The sequence below is a fragment of the Marmota marmota genome, unplaced genomic scaffold (assembly GCF_001458135.2).
Source record: "Marmota marmota marmota unplaced genomic scaffold, marMar, whole genome shotgun sequence".
NCBI lineage: Eukaryota > Metazoa > Chordata > Mammalia > Rodentia > Sciuridae > Marmota > Marmota marmota.
The window spans coordinates 58,473,199-58,493,299 of record NW_025999900.1 but is presented as its reverse complement, the minus strand read 5'-3'; the positions used below and the strand labels follow the sequence as shown (position 1 = coordinate 58,493,299).

General features: G+C 60.7%; 2 protein-coding genes across 4 annotated transcripts in view; one reads left to right on the top strand and one right to left on the bottom strand.

The window, feature by feature from the left end:
* Positions 1-14,649, top strand: part of Asb2 (ankyrin repeat and SOCS box containing 2) — a 34,779-nt gene extending 20,130 nt beyond the window's left edge. For all 3 annotated transcript variants that reach the window (XM_015495075.2, XM_048799246.1, XM_048799247.1), the window contains 7 exons: positions 2-168; positions 821-976; positions 2,580-2,825; positions 5,129-5,300; positions 10,044-10,605; positions 11,495-11,648; positions 13,975-14,649. In XM_015495075.2, coding sequence (XP_015350561.1) covers positions 2-168; positions 821-976; positions 2,580-2,825; positions 5,129-5,300; positions 10,044-10,605; positions 11,495-11,648; positions 13,975-14,111 — 1,594 coding nt within the window. In that variant the 3' untranslated portion in view covers positions 14,112-14,649. The remainder of the gene's footprint in view (position 1; positions 169-820; positions 977-2,579; positions 2,826-5,128; positions 5,301-10,043; positions 10,606-11,494; positions 11,649-13,974) is intronic.
* Positions 14,650-17,714: 3,065 nt separating this feature from the next.
* On the bottom strand, positions 17,715-19,493 carry Fam181a (family with sequence similarity 181 member A). The gene has a single exon (XM_015489670.2). The coding sequence runs from the start codon at positions 19,364-19,366 to the stop codon at positions 18,488-18,490; it is 879 nt and encodes a 292-aa protein (XP_015345156.1). The 5' UTR covers positions 19,367-19,493; the 3' UTR covers positions 17,715-18,487.
* Between the last annotated feature and the right edge of the window lie 608 nt (positions 19,494-20,101).

Here is a 20,101-nt window from a genome sequence, read left to right as displayed (position 1 = left end):
GGGCTGTGGACCCCGTGCTGAAGGCCATCAAGGAGGGTGACAAGGAGGGCCTGGAGGCCATGATCAAGGACGGGAAGAACCTGGCGGAGCCCAACGGGGAGGGCTGGCTTCCCCTGCACGAGGCCGCCTACTACGGCCAGCTGGGCTGCCTGCAGGTCCTGCAGCGAGGTGAGGGGCTCCCGGGGGGCAGAGGCAGGCTGAAGTCCCCAAGTCACCCCCGGCTGCCCTTCCACCAGGGCTCCCAAGACCCGGGAGCCTGATTCCTAGAAAAGGAATGAGGGAGGGCTGACTTTGGGGCAGACCGCTGCCAGCTTGTTCCAGAATGTTCCAGGGGCTGATTTGGTATAAAACCCCACAGCTGTGCCTCTGCTCTGCCAAGGCTGCCTCTCACCAGCTGTGCGACCCTCGGCCACTCTCGCCTCCTCTCCGAGCCCCATCTTCCTCAGAGCCAGACTCACAGGGGGTGACACCTGCAGGCAGGAGTCACCTCTGCCCTCAAGCAGCCCAGACCTCTGAAAGCCCACCACACTCAGAAACGCTGCAGGGGAAGCTGGGTCTCCAGTAATGGCCGGTGGGAGTGCACAGGCAGGACAGGCCCACTGCTGGGGGTGAGGGGGCCGTTCAACCAGGGAAGGCTTCCAGGAGGAGGTGGCGTCTGAGCTGCATCTGCACCACCAGGAAGCAGGAGCAACCCTGAGATAGGCGAGGCAGAAGTCTTCTGGGGTTGGCAAATTTCAGAGGAGGCCATGCAGCTGGGCCTTGGAATGGGGAGGAGACCAGGATGGTTCCCTCTCATGAGCTCCTGGTCTGCCCTCCCCAGCGTACCCGGGGGCCCTGGACCAGCGCACCCTGCAGGAGGAAACGGCCCTGTACCTGGCCACATGCAGGTCACACTTGGACTGCGTCCTCTCGCTGCTCCAGGCCGGGGCCGAGCCTGACATTTCCAACAAGTCCCGAGAGACTCCGCTCTACAAAGGTGAGCCGGGCGGGCTTCTCTGAGGCAGAGCCCCGGAGCTGGGTGGGCAACGGAGTAGCCTGCTTCCCTCAGGGCGCGGCCCCTCCGTGGCCCCTCTGACGGGGGCAGGCCTCTCTGGGCTGCATCGTTTATGCCGTTCGAGGCTCAGAGTTGAGAAGACATGGGCCATGCCTGTGCGCTGGCCCAGGTAGGGCTACAACCCAGCAGGAGCAATGAAGACCCCCAGGGGAGGGGGGAGGGGGAGGGAGAGGAGGGAGGGTGGGGGAGGGCAGTGGGGGAGGGGCGGGGGAGGGCAGGGGAGGTGTGTTCAAGAAAAATAAACCCTCTGGGCTTGCTCAGTACATCATCACCCGAGGACATTCGCTGGCTGCCCTAGCAGCACCCAGAGTCAAAGTCCCAGAAGTTTAATAGCTGACATTTGCCAAGGGCTCACCGTGTGCCTGGCACTGCTCTGTTTTCCCCAGCCTTCGTGTCCATCCATGTTCAAGAGGGGCACTGCCACACCCCCACTTTGCCGATGAGGATCTAAGGCACAGAGTGGTGAGGCAAGTTGCCCAGGATCACACAGCCAGCGAGGGAGGGGTGGACCTGGGAGCTGGGTGCCAGCAGGTGCTGCACTCTGGAGTGTCTAGCTCACAGGGACCCACTCACAGCCAGTGGTGTCTTGCAAACCACAGGCCTCTGTGTGTTGAGGAGTACTGATCCCTGACTTCCCAGCACTGGGGACATTCTGTGGGTGGCGGGAACTGGGTGGCAGGTAACTGGGTGGGCGAGGACCTGCGGTGGGTGTGTCTGCCCTAGAGCCTGGGGGGCCCGGGTGGGCTCCACAGCTGTCCCAGGCAGAGCTCCCAGGAGCCCTAAGTCCCAGGCAGTTTCCTGGCCCCGTCCTGCCATAGGCCACGCCTCTTGCTAGTGCCTCAAGTGCCCCCCCCCCAGCATCCTCCCAGGGAGTCTCGACCCTCTGCAGGACACTGAGGCTTGGAGAGGTGGGCAGCGTGGTCCTGCTTGGACACAGCACCGGCAGCCCCTGTGCCCCTCTCCACCTCTGACCCAGGGGGGCCCCGGGGGGTCAATGTGGACAAGCACCGGGGTGACCCCAGCTTGAACCTACGGCTCCATGGTGAGAATCTGGCCAGAGCCCCGGGGTGCATTTGGAGTCCAAAGACGGGTGTGGCTTAAGGGGCAGGTGGAACAGGTTGAGGAGAGGAGCTGGGCTCAGAGGTAGGAGGCTTTGAGGGCGGGCTTTGAGCAGGAACAGCCACTCCCCATCTGGAAAGGTCCGCCTCGCCTCGGTGATGTGGAGGACTGGAGCAGGTGACCCTGGAAGGGGCGACGAGGGAGGCACGTCCTGAAATATTCAGGGGGACAGATTCCAGACCTGACTGCCTGGTTCTAATTCTGCCACTTCCTGTCTGTGTGACCTAAGCGCCGGCTCCGTACCCCTGTTAACTGCACATCCTGGGTTCGGCACAGGGGCTGGGGTTTGGCAGATCCAGTGGCTCTTGGTTGAGTGACTGGCCGGTGAGTGAGTGAGGGGACAGACGGAGCCGCCTGGCCGGGTCCTGCCAGGGCCCCTGACCGTCTTGCTTGTCCCCGGGCACAGCCTGCGAGCGCAAGAACGCGGAGGCCGTGCGGATCCTGGTGCAGCACAGGGCGGACACCAACCACCGCTGCAACCGGGGCTGGACGGCGCTGCACGAGTCGGTGTCCCGCAACGACCTGGAGGTCATGGAGATCCTGGTGGGCGGGGGCGCCAAGGTGGAGGCCAAGAACGCCTACGGCATCACCCCCTTGTTCGTGGCCGCGCAGAGTGGGCAGCTGGAGGCCCTGAGGTTCCTGGCCAAGCACGGTGAGTAGCCAAGGGCCCCTGCTGGGAAGGACCTCAGGGACGAGCCGGCGGGGGACAGTGGAGGGGTCATCCGCTTGTCACCCACGGTGTCTCTGTGGAGGGCGGTGTTAAGAAGGACTCCGAGGCCGTGTCCAAGTCCTGCGGGGGCCACTGGTGATATCTGCATTTAGGCCCGGGCACCGTGGGGGTGACATCTGCCGTCTCCCCAGCCCAACATCCCCATTTTTCTCTGTGGCCTAGAAAGGGGAGGTGACCTATCTATAGTCAATAGCAGACTTAGCTGTAGAACTAGCCGGATTCCTGGACTCCTGACACCCCGCCCCCTCCTTTTTCCACCACGTAGCCGCACTTCGAGGTCAGAAAAGAACTTTAGACAACACTGAGGTCACCTCTTTACTTTGCAGATGTAGCCAAGGACCAGGATGGGAAAGTGATTTTTTTCTTAGGTCACACAGCAAATTAGTGGCAGAGCTGGGATTTGAACCCAGGTTCTCTGCCTTCTTTGCCTAAGAAAACTCTTCATGGGAGAAACTAAAGCATTTCTGCCTACATTATGAAGTCCCTGAGACCAGGGCAGTTCTTTCTCCTCTCCATGGGAAGGGTTCTGCCCCCCAGGTCGACACAGAGGCCAGAGGTTCTGCATTCCCTGGGGCTGGCCTGGAGTCCTTTGCTGCGCCCCTGCTGGGTGCCAGACACTCTGCTAAGCGGAAGATTAGGAGCTCAGCAGTGTCCACATCTAATACGCAGGAGACTGGGGCGTGAAGGGGTTAAACAACAGGTCCCCGTCAGAGCCTGGATTCTGACCCGTGTCCATCTGACCCTCCGCTTAGACTCGCCACAGCATGGCGGCCTGAGTCCAGAGGAGGTCCCTGTCCTCAGCACGTGCCTGAGCAGTTGGGAAAACAGACACGAGCCACCTCCCCGCAGCCAGGGACGATTCTGGACAGACCAGCGTGAGAACAAAGGGACTTGAGGCCCAGGCCAGGAGGCCGGGCAGAGGGCAGGGTGCTCGGCGGGGAAGGGCGAGCCCGCTAACTGCAAACACCTGCCCAGGTGTCCTGCGGACACAGCGGGCAGGGGCTGTCCCCTTGGTGGGCTGAGTCCATGTCTCATTCCAAATATTTTTCTGTGTGAGCAGGAGGCTGGCTGGCGGGACGCAGGCCTCGTACAGGGAGCCTGGCTTTGAGGGCCTGGGGCCTCTCCCTCGGCAGGGAGGGCAGGGCAGCCTCTGCTCAGGACCCTTGTCCTGGACAGGTGGCGTTGATGGGCGCCTTCTCGGGTCCTGTGTGCCGAGAGCCGCACTTACATAAAATGCCTCACTTCCTGCGGTGACCAGAGAGGTAGGACTGATATTCTGGTCCACAGATGGTAAACTGAGGCTCCTAAGGGCTGCCTGCGGCCATGGGGCTCAGAAACCATGACACAGAAACGTGAGCTGGTCCTCGTCTGTCACCAAAGCCTCCCTCTTTCCACTGGACCAGAGAAGGACCCCACATAGTTGAAAACAAAGTCACCAGAAAGCCTGAGATAAGCAGCCCGTGCAGGAAGGCAGCTGCGGTTCCCGCAGCCTTTGATCTCAGCCCTCAGGGACTCGTCAGGCTCACGCAGGGCCATCTCCTTCCGGAACAAGGAAAGACTGACAAATCCTCTTTTTGCCGAGAAATCAGAAAAATCATGTACACGGCGTTCTGTGCCTCACCCCAGGAGATGCAGAGGGTGTGGGAGGTTGAGCTGAATCCATTGCCCCTGTCCCTCCTGTCGGCGTGGCTCAGGGACTTCTTAGGAGGAGAGAGAAAGCCACTTATCTTTATTTCTGGCAGATTAAAAACAAATGCCATATGGTTATTAGGGTCCCCTCTCTGAGAAGCTCTGCTCAGCCAGGATCGTGAGGCCTCTCTCAGGGCAGAGCCGGGCCTCTCAGATGGAGTGAGGGTCAAGAGCGTGGCCTCTGCCATCGGACCACCAAGTTTCAAGTTCAGCTCCGCACGTCGGAGCCAGGTGGCCTGCGGAGACTGCCTCGCTGCCCTGGGCTAGCACTCCCCCCAGGGTGGGAAACCAGGGACAGCGCCAAGCTCCCACCCGTGGGGACTCAGAGGGAGGGCGCGGCTGCTACCAGTGCCCGGCACCCAGGTGCTCGGTCAGGCCACCTCAGGCACAGTCGGCTCGGCCGGGCCCACCAGGCGGACGGCTGGGGAGCTGCCCAGGGGAGCCGGGTCCAGAGCCCACCCCTCCTCCCCACGTGGTCGTGGCCGCCACGTCGAGCAGGGGCCGCCCTGATCACTCCGGACCTGCTCTCTCTCCAGGCGCTGACATCAACACGCAGGCCAGCGACAGCGCCTCGGCCCTGTACGAGGCCTGCAAGAACGAGCACGAGGACGTGGTGGCCTTCCTGCTGTCCCAGGGCGCCGACGCCAACAAGGCCAACAAGGACGGCTTGCTGCCCCTGCACATCGCCTCCAGGAAGGGCAACTACAGGTCAGCCCGGCCAACCCCGCTCACCCCCAGAGGGCCACGGGGAGGGCCGCGGGAGGGCACCCTTCCCACAGGAGGGACGCCCCCACTGTTAGCAAGCAGGCAGCGGCCACCTGGTGCGGCGGCCACAGCAATAAGAGCGCACTTGCCCCACGGCGAGCCACAGCCAGGCTGGGACTGAATCCCACCGGGCCAGGCACCTTCCGTGGCCAGCGTGTCCTCAGCTGAGGTCCCGCGTGGCCTTTCTCCTCGACTTCAGACGTGTTCTCATAGCTAAATGTCTTTCTTTAATTGAATTGTTAACTTTTGTGAATTTATTTTAAAAGCCAACATTTATCGTACTGGTCAGTTTACAACGACAAAAAATTCCCACCTGAAGTCCCATCTCGGGGCCCAGGGGCTTTGGGCCACACCCCGGGTCCTCTAGGCAGGGAGAAGAGGAGAACAGGCTGTGTGTAGGGGTGTCGGCCGTCTTCACTGGGCGGAGGGGCATGGGAGTAAGGGGATCGGCACCCCAGAGACAGAAGCAAAGACGCCAGGAGGGTGCTGACCTCGGAGCCCTGCTCCTTCCCCGCACACCGACCCATGTTTTGAAGGCTGCCCAACAAAGGGTTAAAGCTGGGTGCCCAGCAGCTTCTGCCACCTGGCAGGGCTGTGGCCAGCAAGCCCGGGCTTCTCACTCCACCCGGGCATGTGGCGTTAAAGGCCCTCTCCACGGCCACCTCCCATAGGCTGCTTGGGGATCTGGTGTGACATTCCATAGGCATTCCACAGCCAGCCACCTGCCAAAACTCCCTGCCCCCTACCGTCACCACCTGGAGTGGGGCCAGGAGGCTGGGGCCGTCTGCCAGATGCGCCTGCTCTTCAGCACACACTGAACATGAGGGCGTGACATTCGGGCATGGCTGAGACAGAAGTCCTTAAGACCCCAATGTCTTAGTCACCTCCAAGGGGCACTTTTTCCTGTTTTCACTTCTAGTTTGGCAAAGACAGCTTGTGGAATCAGAGAGCAACACCAAAGACAGAAAGTGTGTGAGTTAGACAAGAGCAGACCCCGCAAGATCCCCCAGACCGAGGCGATTCTCGGGCGTAGCTGCTCAGGGGACCCTGCGTTTCTGCAAACCCCATGCCCCAGCCCGTTCTCAGAGGCTCTGGTGTAGCCATCTGGGCTTTGGTTGGGACTTCAGGGTTTCTAAAGCTGCCTGGCTAACTCTGCAGCTGGTGAGGGGGTGGGGGTGCGGAGAACCAGGATCTTTGCATTTATGGCCAGTAGAAAATGTAAACTTGCATTTGAGGCTTCCCTCTGATCTCTTGTTTTCAAACATTCTTTCTTTCATACACACAAACCTGGGGCTGGTTGTCTGAGCAGCTCAACTGTACCGGTGGGGCAGCTGCTTCCCACATGAAAGTCAAGTTCACCTGTCACACTGACAGCAAATGCTGACGAAGGTCAGACCACATATCCTGGTGACCCAGAGCTTGTCATATTGGGTGCAGAGGGCTGGGACTGTCGGCATACTGGCAGCCACTACTTCTTCTTCTTCCTTTTTAAAGATGTTGATGAACCTTTATTTTATTCACTTATTTGTATGCGGTGCTGAGAACTGAACCCAGCGCCTCATACGTGCTAGGCAAGTGCTCCACCACTGAGCCCCAGCCCAGCCCACCACCTGTGTGTGCACTCATCCCACAGAGGGGGAGATCTCATTTTGCCCCCCTAGATAGGGGCCTTGGCGGAAGAGATGATTACATTGTGTCCTGTAATCGGGGCATGGCCACCCCGCCTTGCTGGGTTGTCAGGAAGAATTCATACTTATCTCACGGGGTCATTTGAGGGTTAAGCAAGGTAGATGTATAAAGCAGTCAGGGGGAATGCTCAGCAATATGATGATCACAGTTATTGGGAGAGGGAAGTATTCACAGCCGTAGGGGCTCAAGGAAAGGTAGCTGAAGCCATCAGCCTTGTCACCACCATCACCATTATTATGATTAAGTGCCCCTCTGTATAAGCATGGTTCAGGGAGGTTAAGTGACATGGCTGGGATGGCCCACTGCTGAGAGGCAGAGCTGGTTGGTCACCCAGGGCCACCTATTTCTGGGACCCCCAGTTTCCTTGCTGCCCACACTGGATTCCACACTGCTAAAAACAGCCTGCGATGGCCCAAATCCCTCATCTATTCCCTGCTCCTGGGCTGGACTCAGGCAAGATGCGGAGCCCAGGACAGGCCGCGCGTGAAGGCTGCAGCCTTGGGCAGCTAGAACTCTTGGCAGAGATCAAGGTCAGGGGCAAGGAGAGGGGGTTCTGTTAGTGATGGAGGGAGTCTCAGAACAAGGCCCAGCGGTCTGGACGGCAGGGCCAGCCGAGCTGCTCCTAGATACAGCCCCAGGCAGGCCTGTTCTGCCAACAGAGCTGGGCCGGGGGGTGCAGCTCCTGCCTGGGGAGGGAGGAAGCCAGGCCTCCCAAACACCTAGGGTTCTATGGGCAAGGGTCACATGCTTTCTCTCCATAAGGGAGCATTTCAGTGACAGCAAGCTGATCCTAGCACCTGCCACTGGGAGAGGTACAATGACTCCAGCCTTTTGGGGGGTCATCCCCTTGCCTTCCTGCCCCCTGTGATTCACAAAATGCACTGGGGGACAGGATTGGCCAGGCCCAGTGGGCTGCCCGTGGAGCCACTCTCCACAGTGCAGAGTAGGCACCCTGGGAAGGCCTAGCCTGCGGGCACCTCCATTCCGCCGGCTTTGCCCCCCACCTTCTGCCCTCACCCTTTCCGCCCGCGCCTAGGCTTAGTCTCCGGGCAATGCGGGCGGGGGCTGCGGGTCCCGCACATTTATCTCCTGGTTGGCAAGTCCTGCGGAAGCGCACAGCAACCCGGTGATTCACTATGTTATTGCGACAACCCTTCTGGGGCCAGAGGCGGCACGTCTTGTACTTGTTTCTGCAGGGGCTTGCTGGGGACCCACTGGGACCTGCCAGGATAGCAGGATAGCAGGCCTGCAGCCCCGGGGCAGTGCCTGGGCCTGTCACGGCTGTTACAGAGCATTTATTGGCCATGGCCGTGGTCCAGGGCGAGGCCCCAGCCCTGCCTTTGACCAGCACCTCTGCAGAGCAAGGTCAGGCCTCCAGGGCCTGCACAAATAAAAATTAGGAGGCAATTAGCCCCCCAGGGTGTGTGGATTTTCTTTTGAGGTTTAAGAGGCAGATTTTAGCCAAACACAGTGTCACTGACAATAATAATACTTTCCACTGAGATCCCAGCAGGAGGCTGCTGGCATCAGATTTCCAGGAAGCCAGAGAGATTCCCTGTGCCAAGAGGAGGAGAGGCGTGGGAACCAGCCTGGTGGCACCTGCTCCCTCCCTCCCTCACGGCCACCTCTTGGAACAGCACACAGGGCTGTGATGTCACCTATCAGCCCCGACTGGACAGATTAGGGTCTGGAATCATATCGGTGGCAGATGCTTGTTCTTGGGGGCAGCAGGGGTTTAGGGGAAGAGTGCCAAGTCAAGGGGTCCTGGGGTTGAGCCCCGAGAGCTATTGCATGCCTTTTTATTAAGCTCTCTGAGCCACAGCGGCTCAAAAGAAGTCCACAGTCTGCTCTCCGGCCACCCCACAGGGCTTCGGTGAAGGGAAACCAGGCAGGTAAGTTCACTCATTGTGAAGATCAAAACCCTGAGATATATCAGCTGTCACTCTGATTGCTCTATCAGAAGCAGGGGAGGGGTTAAGAGCTGGCCTCAGGGTTCAAATCCTGGCCCCCCACTATCTGGCTGTGTGACCTTGGGGAAGTCGAATACCCTCTATGGGCTTCATCTCCTCATCTAGAAGGGCTGTTGGGAGGACTTCAGAGATTAAAGGAGTCAGAGGGTTGAGATCAGTGTCTGGGTCCCATTGCAGGGAGCACCAGCCTTAGCAGTGGCCCACTGGGCTCCCCAGGTCAAAGGCAAGCTGGGGGAAGCTGGGGTCAGCTTCAGGGGAGGAGGCATTGAATCTCATAGGAGGGAGAGAGGATCTGGGGACACAGCTGGCTAACCAGCCTGGGGCAGGAGTGGTTGGGTCAGATAAGTATGTTCTCTCCTGTCCCTCAGGACCCCTGGCTTCTCCAGGGCCTGAGGCAGGACAGTTGAGCCTGGAGCCAGAGGGAGGGCACAACCCCTGGTTTGCCTTCTCTGTGTGGCCGAGCAGGCCCCTTAACCTCTCTGAGCCTTGGCTTTTCTCATTTGCAGAGTGGGAATGACGAGATGTGATTCATGTGTTTTCGTAAAGATCAAACCAAATTTCCTGGGTGTCCTGCCCCGCGACACAGGGACTTTACCATGAGGCTCTGCTGCCTCCTGCAGGGAGTAGCCTGGACGTTCACTAGGTTTGGGGACCGCCAGTCAATTCCTCCAGATTATTGGGCTGGGAATGGGCAACCCCATCCCTTAGCCTGAAACAAGTCAGTGGGAGATTCCTGGGCCACAGTCTAGCCTGGCTGAGGTGTTTTTTTTTAAGAACCCAGACTTTGGAAGGCAAGGGTTCTGGGTTTGAAGCCAGCTCCACCCCTTCCTGGCTGTGAATTAGAGAAGATGGTTGAAGCTCTCTGAGCCTCAGTTTCCCTATCTACAAAACGGGGACAGAAAGAGACAACCCCCTTTGCCCCCAAAGTGGTAGTCATGAGCCTGATTGCCCCTCGGTGCCCTCTGCTGGCGGGGTTGCCTGACCTGCCGGCCACCCAGTGACCCACGCCTGCCCTGCCCGCCCGCAGAATCGTGCAAATGCTGTTGCCAGTGACAAGTCGCACGCGCGTGCGCCGGAGCGGCATCAGTCCACTGCACCTGGCAGCAGAGCGCAACCACGACGCAGTGCTGGAGGCTTTGCTGGACGCGCGCTTCGACGTGAACACGCCGCTGGCACCCGAGCGCGCGCGCCTCTACGAGGACCGCCGCACCTCCGCGCTCTACTTCGCGGTCGTCAACAATAATGTGTATGCCACCGAGCTGCTGCTGCTGGCCGGCGCCGACCCCAACCGCGACATCATCAACCCACTGCTGGTGGCCATCCGCCACGGCTGCCTGCGCACCATGCAGCTGCTGCTGGACCACGGCGCCAACATCGACGCCTACATCACCACGCACCCCACCTCCTTCCCCGCCACCATCATGTTCGCCATGAAGTGCCTGTCGCTGCTCAAGTTCCTCATGGACCTGGGCTGCAACGGGGAGCCCTGCTTCTCCTGCCTGTACGGCAATGGCCCGCACCCGCCGGCTCCGCAGCGCTCAGGCAGGTTCTACGAGGCGCCCGTGGACAAGGAGCCCAGCGTGGTCCAGGTGTGCGGGCATCGTGGGGTCCAGGGGTGGTCTGCCGGTCCATGTGCTTTGGAGGTGGTGGAGCCAGGTGTCAGCGTACTTTAGAAGCAGTGTAGACTCGTGGTTAGCACACTTTGGCGAGAGTGTGGACAGCGTTAGGGGCAGCAGAGCATGGAGGCCCATGAGAGTGGGAGGCAGTGTGGGTTAGTGGTCAGTGCTCGAGCGATGGTGGGAACTAGCGATTAAGGGGCCTTGGAAGGAGTGTAAACTTGTAGTTAGCTCCTTGGGAGGCAGCGGGTTGGCGGTTAGCACCTTCAGAGGCAGCAGAACTTCGTGGGTCACATTGGATGATGAAATAAATCCTTATTTTGTTCTGCTGTGTTTGGACAGTTAAGACGACAGCAGTGCAGCTAGGAGTTGGTAGGGAACTCAACCCAGGCTCATCAGCCCTGCAGAGTGGCACCTGGAATGTGGTGGTGAGCGGCAGGAACCAGAGGGCAGGAGTGAGGTTAGGAGAGGGCAGAAAAGCCCTGTCCCAGAGGTAGGACCTGCGTGATGTTGGTTTAAACCAGTCTGTAAAATGAAAAGGAAATGAAGAGCCATCCTGTTGTAATGGTTCGTGACCATCATTTATGGGCTGCCTACTGTATACAAAGAAGTTTCTGTGTCTGTTACCTGAATTCTAATTTTTAAAAATCCCCTTGACATGGGCAGCATATACCCATTTTGCAGACAAGGAATTGAGGCTCAGAGAGACCATGTGATTTGCCTAAGGTGCCCATCTTCGCAGGCTAGGGGCCTGTGTCGAGAGAGGTCTGTGTTGAGGGGAAAAGGTTTGCAAAGTGGACCTGGCCCGGGAGCACCGGCTGCCTCCTGGTCTCAGGGACCCTGAACGTGTGCTGCCTTTCAGTTCTGCGAGGTCCTATCTGCGCCAGAGGTGAGCCGCTGGGCGGGGCCCATCATCGATGTCCTCCTGGACTACGTGGGCAACGTGCAGCTCTGCTCCCGACTGAAGGAGCACATCGACAGCTTTGAGGACTGGGCCATCATCAAGGAGAAGGCAGGTAGGGGCTGTTGCTGCCACCGCTGGCAGGTCCCCACCCCACTGGGGACTGTGACTGCTACCAATGGGTAGTGCCAGGCTCTGCACTGTGCTGCCTGTCACCTACAGTGTGTTGCTGGTGCCGCCTTAGATGATAAATGAGAAAACCAAGCCTCAGAGATGTCACCAGGGCCAAAGTCACCCCACTAGGTAGTAGCGGGCAGGGATTCATACCCGGGTCTGACCAACATCCACCCATGCTGTTTGAAGTGTCTGGCCTCCTGAGGAGGGCTGTGGAGTCTGTTGCCACATTCTGGGGCCCGAGGCAGTGTGGAGGGGGAGGAGAGGATGGGGATGGGGTGTGTCCACTGGACAGTGCGCCTGAGCATCTGGGCCTCTGTCAGGAAGGCCGCTGGAATCAGCAGCCGGTGGGCCTGAGACAGTGCATTCCACTGGCTTCTGGGTGGGGGCCGGTGCTGCTGGCCCACAGATCACCTGTGGCCCCAGATCTGCCGTGGAGCAGACCCTGGGCTCGGAGCCAGCCTTACCAGCCACAAGCAGGATAGTTGTGGCCAAGGGTTCCTCCCACCCAAACAGAGGAGTTGGGGCAGGCTCACAGCCCAGCCCCTCCCAGCTCTGGCACAGGGAAATGGGGTCTGGCCACTGTCCAGCTCATGTGTACAGTTTAGATGGGTCAGCCTGCCTGCCTCCTCAGTCCAGGGAGGCCAGAATCCTTCTTAGGCATTATGGACTCACCTGGGCAGGTAAGGCGTCACAAGCAGTATTGGTGCCAGCCGTGGACATCTGCTCGGAGGAGTTCAGCTGTCTTGGGCTCTGGCCGGGTGTCTGTCAATCAGGTGATGCAGTCTGACCTCCACCAGGCTATTGCCACTTCCGCACAGCTGCTCCTGTCCCATGAGACTGCTGCTTCAGCTCCCCGACACTGACTCCCCAGTTCTCTGTTGATCCTGCCCCTCAGTGAACCCAGACTCTAGTGTTTTCCATTAGCACAGCTGCTCGAAGAGCACTTGAGCTGATGTCTCTGATACAGCCACTGCGGCAGCAGCAGGGTAGGGCGGTGACCGGCCACTCTCCAGGCACAGCTCTGTGTAAAGCAAACCTTCCTCGACTCTTGAGTAACTGGCAGCTGGCACCCTGATCCTTGGCCACTAGAGGGTGGAGCGGTCCATGTCTGGACGTGGGCCCCGCTGGCTCTGTCCCCCCCTGCTGCCCGGCTGCCTTCCCCAGGGAGGGGCAGTGTCTCAGCTAAGCCTACCCCAGGGCCCTTGATGTTCTGTTAGCGTCAGCCCAGGGGACCAACAGCTCTAAACCAGCACCTCTGGGTTCAGGTCCACCTCCCGCTGCAGGACCCTCTCCGCCTGCTTTTGCGTTGGAGCCTCTGATGCTGACCTCATTATCCTGGACAGGAGGCGGAGGAGGCCCTGAAGGGCAGCAGGGCATTGATTCACAGCCCCCACCCCCCCAGGGCTCCTTTGGGTCCCACCCCAACCTGAGTCTTTTCTTCCCTCCCCAGGGAAGGTGCTGCCTCGGCAGAGGGCGGGATCCATCCCATGGGAGAGCAGAGGGGTGGGTGGGTGGGCCAGGAGTACCAGGTGGTGCGTGGCCCCAGGCCTCCTCAGTCCCTCCCTCCACACCCTCCGCCCACCCCACCTGCAGCTCGTGGCCCCTGCTGCCTTCCCGTCTTGGGACGCCTTTGGCTCCTCCCCACCTGGCCCCACTGGATGTGGAGCCTTCTCACAACTCCTGGGCTGCTATGGGTCTGCGGTGGGTGGCAAGGGGGCACGAGTGCTTGCTAATGAATGTGGTACGTTCTTTGATTTGCCAAACACCTTCCATGTGCCCAAATAAACAAATGGCCCATTACTGGGTGCATGGTCCCTGCCCGGCCTCTCCCCACCCCGCCTCCCAGCTGAGAAGCTGATGCCGGAGGCCTTCCAGGGAGACTGGAGGGCAGCCTGGTGGGACTGTGAGCCCTCAGGGCATAGAGCAGATTCCTTGTGTGTGAAGAGGAAGGAGCTCAAGACAAGGGAGAGGCCAGCGTTATCCCAGAGCCTCCTGGGTAAGGCCCAGAACCTCACTGAGCCTCAGTTTCCTCAGCTGTGCAATGGGGGCAGCAGTACTCACCCTGTTGACTTCCTGGGGCAGTGCAGATCCATGCGGGTGACAGCGGAAGGCACTTTGCCAGGTCTCCTCAGTTGTAGGGACGGGGGTACAGAAGCAGACACCCCTCGCACTTAGCTGTGCCACCCAAGGGCCTCCCTGGGCCAGAGGCGCAGACGCACACCCCTGTCGGTGGTACCCAGCGTCTCTTTCCCTCCTTTCTGCAGAACCTCCGAGACCCCTGGCTCACCTTTGCCGGCTGCAGGTTCGAAAGGCCATCGGCAAGTATCGCATCAAACTCCTGGACACGCTGCCCCTCCCAGGGAGACTGATCAGATACCTGAAATACGAGAACACCCAGTAAGGGCCTGGGAAGCCGAGTGGCCCCTCGCACATGTTCTCCAAGTCTCAGGACGGTGGTGTCCCCACATCCAGGAGCACCAGGGGCAGGACAAGGCTGCAGGTTGCCTCCCTCTCGGCTGGGACAGCCACCGTGTCTTGCCGGGTCTGTGCCCCAGCTTTGTCCAGAGCAGAGAGCACAGCACCCAGAGTCGGAGAAGAATCATCTGTTTTCAGACTGTGGAGTAGAGCCCAGACCTTCTCTGCCACTGGGAATGAGGGGCGGGCTCCATCCTGGAGCCTGGACAGAACTTGAGGGGGTCCGGGGAAGGTGGGGGCCATAGCGACCCCTGGCCTCCACCTGAACTGTGCTGGAGGACTCCTAGGCACGGGCTCGCCTCTCTGGGATGGGGTGACCTTGCTTCAGAGCATTCCCCGTGCTCCCCCCACCACTTTGGGTAACCCCCGACTTGACCTCAACCTCTGAGCAGGGCCAGGACCAGGGAGGGGGTCCCTCGGTCTGGAGGGCTTCACTGAGTACAATAAATGCTGCACACATGTCACCCTGCCCAGCGACGACGTCCCTTTCACCAGACTCCCCTGAGGCCTGAGGTCCTCAGTCCCGCTCCAGGCAGTGGTGGGGACAAGACACGGGGAACATGTCATCCAAGAAGGTGTATCTTTCACTGACCAGGAGGGACCCCATGGCGCAGTGGGTTTTCCTGTCCTGTTGGGTCGCTGTGGAAACGGGAGCTTCATCGGGATCAGGGTGTCGGTGCCCACAGGTCTTCTGGCACCAGGGCTGAGCCTCCTGGCCCCCTGTTTTGCGGCAGAAGTTGAGATAGTAAAAGAATCCGTGGCGGGCTCTGTGGTGGATGTGCCGGACGGAGGGCGGGCGGGCGCAGCCCTTGCGGAGGCCCTGGGGAGAGCGAGCCCTGGCCCTGGCGGCTCATGGGGGAGCCAGGCTTTGGGGTGAGGCGGGTGAGGGGATGAGGCTCGCCACCGGCGTGGGGTTTTCTCAGGGGCCTCTGGGCCGAGACCCCGCAGCCCGGCTTCATGGGAGCTCCCTAACTCCTCAGTGTTCTCTCTGCACCTGGGCTGAAGCCTCGCATCTGGGTGCTCACAGCCTCAGCAGGGCAGGAACGGCCAGCCTGGGGTCCGGTGGGATCTTCACCAAGGCCAGGGGTAGTTCTGGGCCTTTGGAAGGTGAGCTGCTGGGCCTGTGGGTGAGCACTGCCCAGCCCCGTTTGGCTGGCTCCTCTGGTCCCTCATCTGAACAGTGAGCCATGGGGCCCCTGGTGGCCTTTCTGCTCAGACACACGGGTGTCCATGGACAGGAGATCCCAGGAGAAGCAGCACTTCGCAGCCCCGGGTCAGACGGGGCCCAGAGCCACATCCTGCCCGGGCCCTCGTGTACTGGTAGGAGACAGGCCCGGGCAGGAAGGAGACGTGCCTGGACACACACAGGCCCCTGGGCTGCAGCTCCCCGTGTGGCTGGAGGAATCGTGGCATCTCCCTGACTGGGCATCTCAGCCCTGGGGCGCAGGGGGAAGCGGCTGGTAAGGCTCAGCTCCTGGGTACCCCGACTGGAAGAGGACTTGCCGACCCACGTCAGATGACTGCCGGTCAACCTGAGCAGAGGCCGTGCAGGGGCGGAGCGAGGCCATCACGGCCAGGCTGAGCTGCTAGGTGCACTCGGGCCAGGGTGGGCATTAGGCAAACACCTGCTGCCCAGGTCGTCCTGTCCAGAGAATCCTGACAGCCAGTAGCCCAGAGTCGGCTCCCTGAGAGGTCCAGGTGGACGGGGCACCTCTCTGAGGAGACTAGGGTGCTAGAGTGGGGGACCCGGGTGGGAGGGGTAGGACCTGGAGCTCAGCCCCGAGTGGAGGGGTTTGGTCCCCTGAGCTGGGATATACCAGGGTCATCCTTGTCCATCACTGGGTCAGAGGTCTGGTCCGCCTCCTCCCGAGGTCCCTGCCCAGCCCTGGCCTTCTAAGGTCCCTGCTCCCTCCTGCCCACAATCCAGTGACTAAGGCCTGGCCTGGGGCCTGCTCCAGTGGTCAGTTCCAATTGCTTGGTGCCCAGGTGAGTCCCTGTGTTCTTCATTTGGCCTTTTCTCCTTCAGAAGAACTGACAGCCTCTGCCCTCTGCAGGAACGGCCGGCTCTGCCACGTGACCCAGCCCAGGAGGGTTTTCAGGCTCAGAGATGTCACACAGCATCACAGAACCCTTCCTGTCCTGGAAGGCGGGCAGCGACTCAGCAGACGTGCTGAGCCTGCGGTGGGCTCCACGCTGAGAGGCAGGAGCCCTGCTGGCCCGGCCCCCTCACGTGCTCTTGGCCGGGGGCTGTGGCTGCCTTTTTTTTTTTTTTAAATAGCAAAGCCTCCCCAGATGCACGCAGGTGTGTTCCCCAGTTTCTTTCCATGTGGGGGTTCATTGTGCCTCTGGTTGTGTCTTAGAAATGAAGCCTCAGACTTTCGGATGCATGGGTTTGCAGGGGTCCCCTGGAAAGTCAAGCTCCAGTGGGGACAAGCTGGTTTCCAGCCAAGAACCTCAGCAGGACTGGGCTCAGGCAGCACTCTGGGGAGTGTGGCTGATTGGATATTTACTATGGCAGGGCCTTTAGACGCCACCATTTAAGTATGAAGGGGACTTGTGGTCAGTGCAGTTTTTAGGGATCTGTGCAGTGCAGTGTACTGGGCCTGTGGTCCATCTCATTTTTTTTGGTTGGTTGAGAAAATTTCAACACAGAGAGGTTAAGTAATTTGCCCAGTATCACACAGCTGGTAGATGACAGGGTTGGGAATGCAAGATTTAACCCCTTGCTGTACGGTTGGGGGTGGTGACTGAGGCACAAACAGGCTTCAGAAGGCCTGTGTGATGACGCTTGGGGGCAGAGGAAAGCACATGCCTCATCCTGGCCCCTTAGTCTGGGGCTGCAGGTCCAGCTGAGAACCTCCCACCTCCCAAATATCAGATAATCACTCAGAGAAACTCTGCCCCATCTTGCCAGCACCTATGGCTCCAAAGTCTTCTGAGGCCATCAGATATAAACCACCCAGTGAGCGAGCTGCCCTCCGGTGGCCTCCTGGAGGGTCAGAGGGGCCCGACGCAGCCCTAATCCTGGAGCCCGTGCTGGCTGAGGGGATTCAGAGCCGTATGGAGGCCCTGACCCAGGCCCACGGGCTGCAGATGAGGAGGCCGTAGATGGCAGGGGTTAGCTCAGCCAGGATCCTACTGCTGACGAGGTGCCACCATCTCCTCTGGCCCCCGTTTGATGACCCTGTTTGATCAACTGGACAGCTCCGTATCCTGAAGGCCCAGCCCTGTCCACCACAGGACCACGCCAGGGCAGCAGAGCGATTCTGGGCTGTGAGCAGGGGCTCTACTAGTTGAGTCCTGTCAGCCAGGGCCACCTCTGGCCACTGGTGGCCCTCTGTGCCGGCACAGGCACAAGGCTTGTGTTCCATGGAGAGGTGACCAGGACAGGAATCGGCGGGAACCTGGGATCTGAGTTTGCTAGAGGTCGTGGCCTTGCTGTTTTGGTTGGGGTCTGGTTTGGGGGGTTTGTTCTGTTCTGCCCATGGACTTAGAACACGAGGCTATGCTCACAACAGGGACAGTCTGGTCAAACCACCTGTTTTGTCCTCAAGGGGCTGAATGGTTGGGCCCGGCTTCTCTGGCCATGGGACTGCCCATAGCGAGCCAGACTGCAGTCCGCTTCCCTGGCCCAGAGCAGCGGGGACCCTCCAGGTCTGGCCTTGCCCGGCCTCTTGTCTTCTGACGTGGGTTCAGAGCCCGTCCTGGGGGTCCCCGCCCTCCGCCGCCCTCCTTCCTGTGCTCTGACCCGCAGCCCCAGCGCCCATCCCCAGACTCTGTGGAGGCTCTTGCAGTTCCGGCCTCCCCTGGCTGCTGGCCTCCGCAGGCAGCCCGCAGCCCCGGCACAGCTAGGGCTTCCCAGGCCTGGGGCCGCCAAGCTTCAGGACACCCACGATGTGGAAACTGCAAAAGAAATGCCTTTATTCTTTCAACCTTCTTAATATTTACAGAGAACAAACAGAACAACAAGTGGCACTGGCTCACAGTGGACAGGTGTGAAACTGGCATCTGCGATGCTGGTGGGCAAGGGCCCATGGTCAGCCAGGGGTCAGGGGGATGATCTGCTGGGCCGGACAGGGAGGGGCCCGCCGGGCCCGCCCCCCAGCTGCCAAGGCTGCAGGGCTGGCTGGTGACTGCCTGAGAAGCCCCACCGGTGCGGCCCTGCCCTGCCCCACACACACAAAGGGAAGGGGTATTTGGAATGCCCCAGAGGCCACGCCACTGCCCAGCCCCCTCCTCCTAAGGAGAGCTCGTTGGGGCCCCTGATATCTGGAGGAGGGGGCCGAGTCCCTCCCAGCCCAGCTAGAGGTAGCCGAAGACGTTGAAGATGGGCGGGGGCACGGCCGGCTTGGTGGGGATGGGCTTCAGGACCACCGGTCTGTGCACCTTCTGCCCCGGGCCTTCCACATCCTTGCAGAAGTGAGCCAGCTCCCCGGGCGAGGCTGGGCTCTTCCTCCACAGGCACAGGCCGGGGACCTGGCTGTGGGGCAGGGCCCCTGGAGGGCCTGGGTACATGGGCTGTCCATGGTACTGGAGGGGGCAGCAGCTCCAGGCATCCACACGGCCCACCAGGGAGACCCCGGGCATCTTGAGGGGCTCCTTGTCAGCCAGTGCCCTTGGGGACATGGGCACCGGGGCAGTCTCAGGCCCCAAGGACTCCAGGCCCTTGCAACTTTTCTTACTCTCGTAGGGAGGTCCCTCCCTGGGGCCCAGTCCCCCCTCCAGCCCCAAGGGACAGCTGTGGGTGGGCCTTGGCTCTTCCCAGAAGGAAGCGGGCAGCTGTCTTTTCCTCATGGGCACCTGGCCAGGCTTGGCAGCCTCGGGAGTCTGCCCCTGGGGGCTCTGCTCCTTGGGAAGCCGCTCCTCCCTCCAGGGGTTTCCCAGAGCCTTCTCCTTGCAGCCCCCTCCCCCGCCGGGGCTGGCACCAGGGCCCGAGTGGAGGGGCAGCCTCCCGGGCCGGTCTTCGGGCCCCCTTTTCAGGTGGGGCTCAGCGGCCCGGCCAGGAAGGCCCCGCGGGAGCCGCGAGCACTTCTGGGAGAAGCGCTTGAGCTGCTTCTGCAGGTACTTGCGGTGGTCCACGGAGCGGCGGCAGGGCGCGGACTTGTCCAGGGCCGCCTTGATGTCGCTGGAGGCCAGGTTCACAAAGTTCAGCAACATCTTCACGTCATTGTCGGATGCCATCACCAGGGGGCCACGGCCTGGGGCTTTCCATGAAGAGGGTGGACTCTGCTGGCGGCCGGCAGCTCCGAGGAGGGGCGCAGAGCTGACCTGGGGGACGGAACAGGCTGTTGGAGTCTCTTGAGCGGCCACACCCAACCTTCACCTCAGGCCACCAAAGCAGGATGCAGAGTGTCCCCACTCCAGCACCCCTCTGCCCTGAACAGGGTCCTGGGCAATGAGACACGGTTCCGGTGGCTGAGCATTGCCCGAGCTTCTGGGATGGGACGGGCACTAATGGGCTCAGTGAGCCTTCTGGGGTCTGCTGCCCTCTTCTTGCAGCTGAGGCTCAGAGAGGTCAAGCCACTGGCCCAAGGTGACCAGCTACAAGTGGTGCTGCTGGGGTGGCATCCCCGTCTGCCCAACTCCCACACCACGCGCTGCCAACGAGGTTTTCACTTGCGCACGGAGGCAATTGCCGCACTTAGAGAAGGCCAAGCCCCCTCCTCCCTGTGGTGGCCTCCCCCTCCCACCACCCCGCCCCCTCCTCAGGCCCACGCTCCACCCCCAACTCTCACGCAGGACCAGGCAGGACCCCTGTCTGGCACTTAATCGAGACCTGCCTTGCGGGCTCATCTCAGGCTGCGGGCAGCAGGGACTCCCCCGTAGAAGCATCTGCAGCAATTTCATGCCTCCTCGGCCACCACCCACGACACTGCGCCCCTCCCCCAGGCCCCAGCCTGCCCCACGCCCCCACCC

What these genes read in the sequence shown, in the direction of transcription:
- Fam181a (XM_015489670.2), bottom strand. Translation starts at nt 19,366, where the DNA reads ATGGCATCCGACAATGACGTGAAGATGTTGCTGAACTTTGTGAACCTG.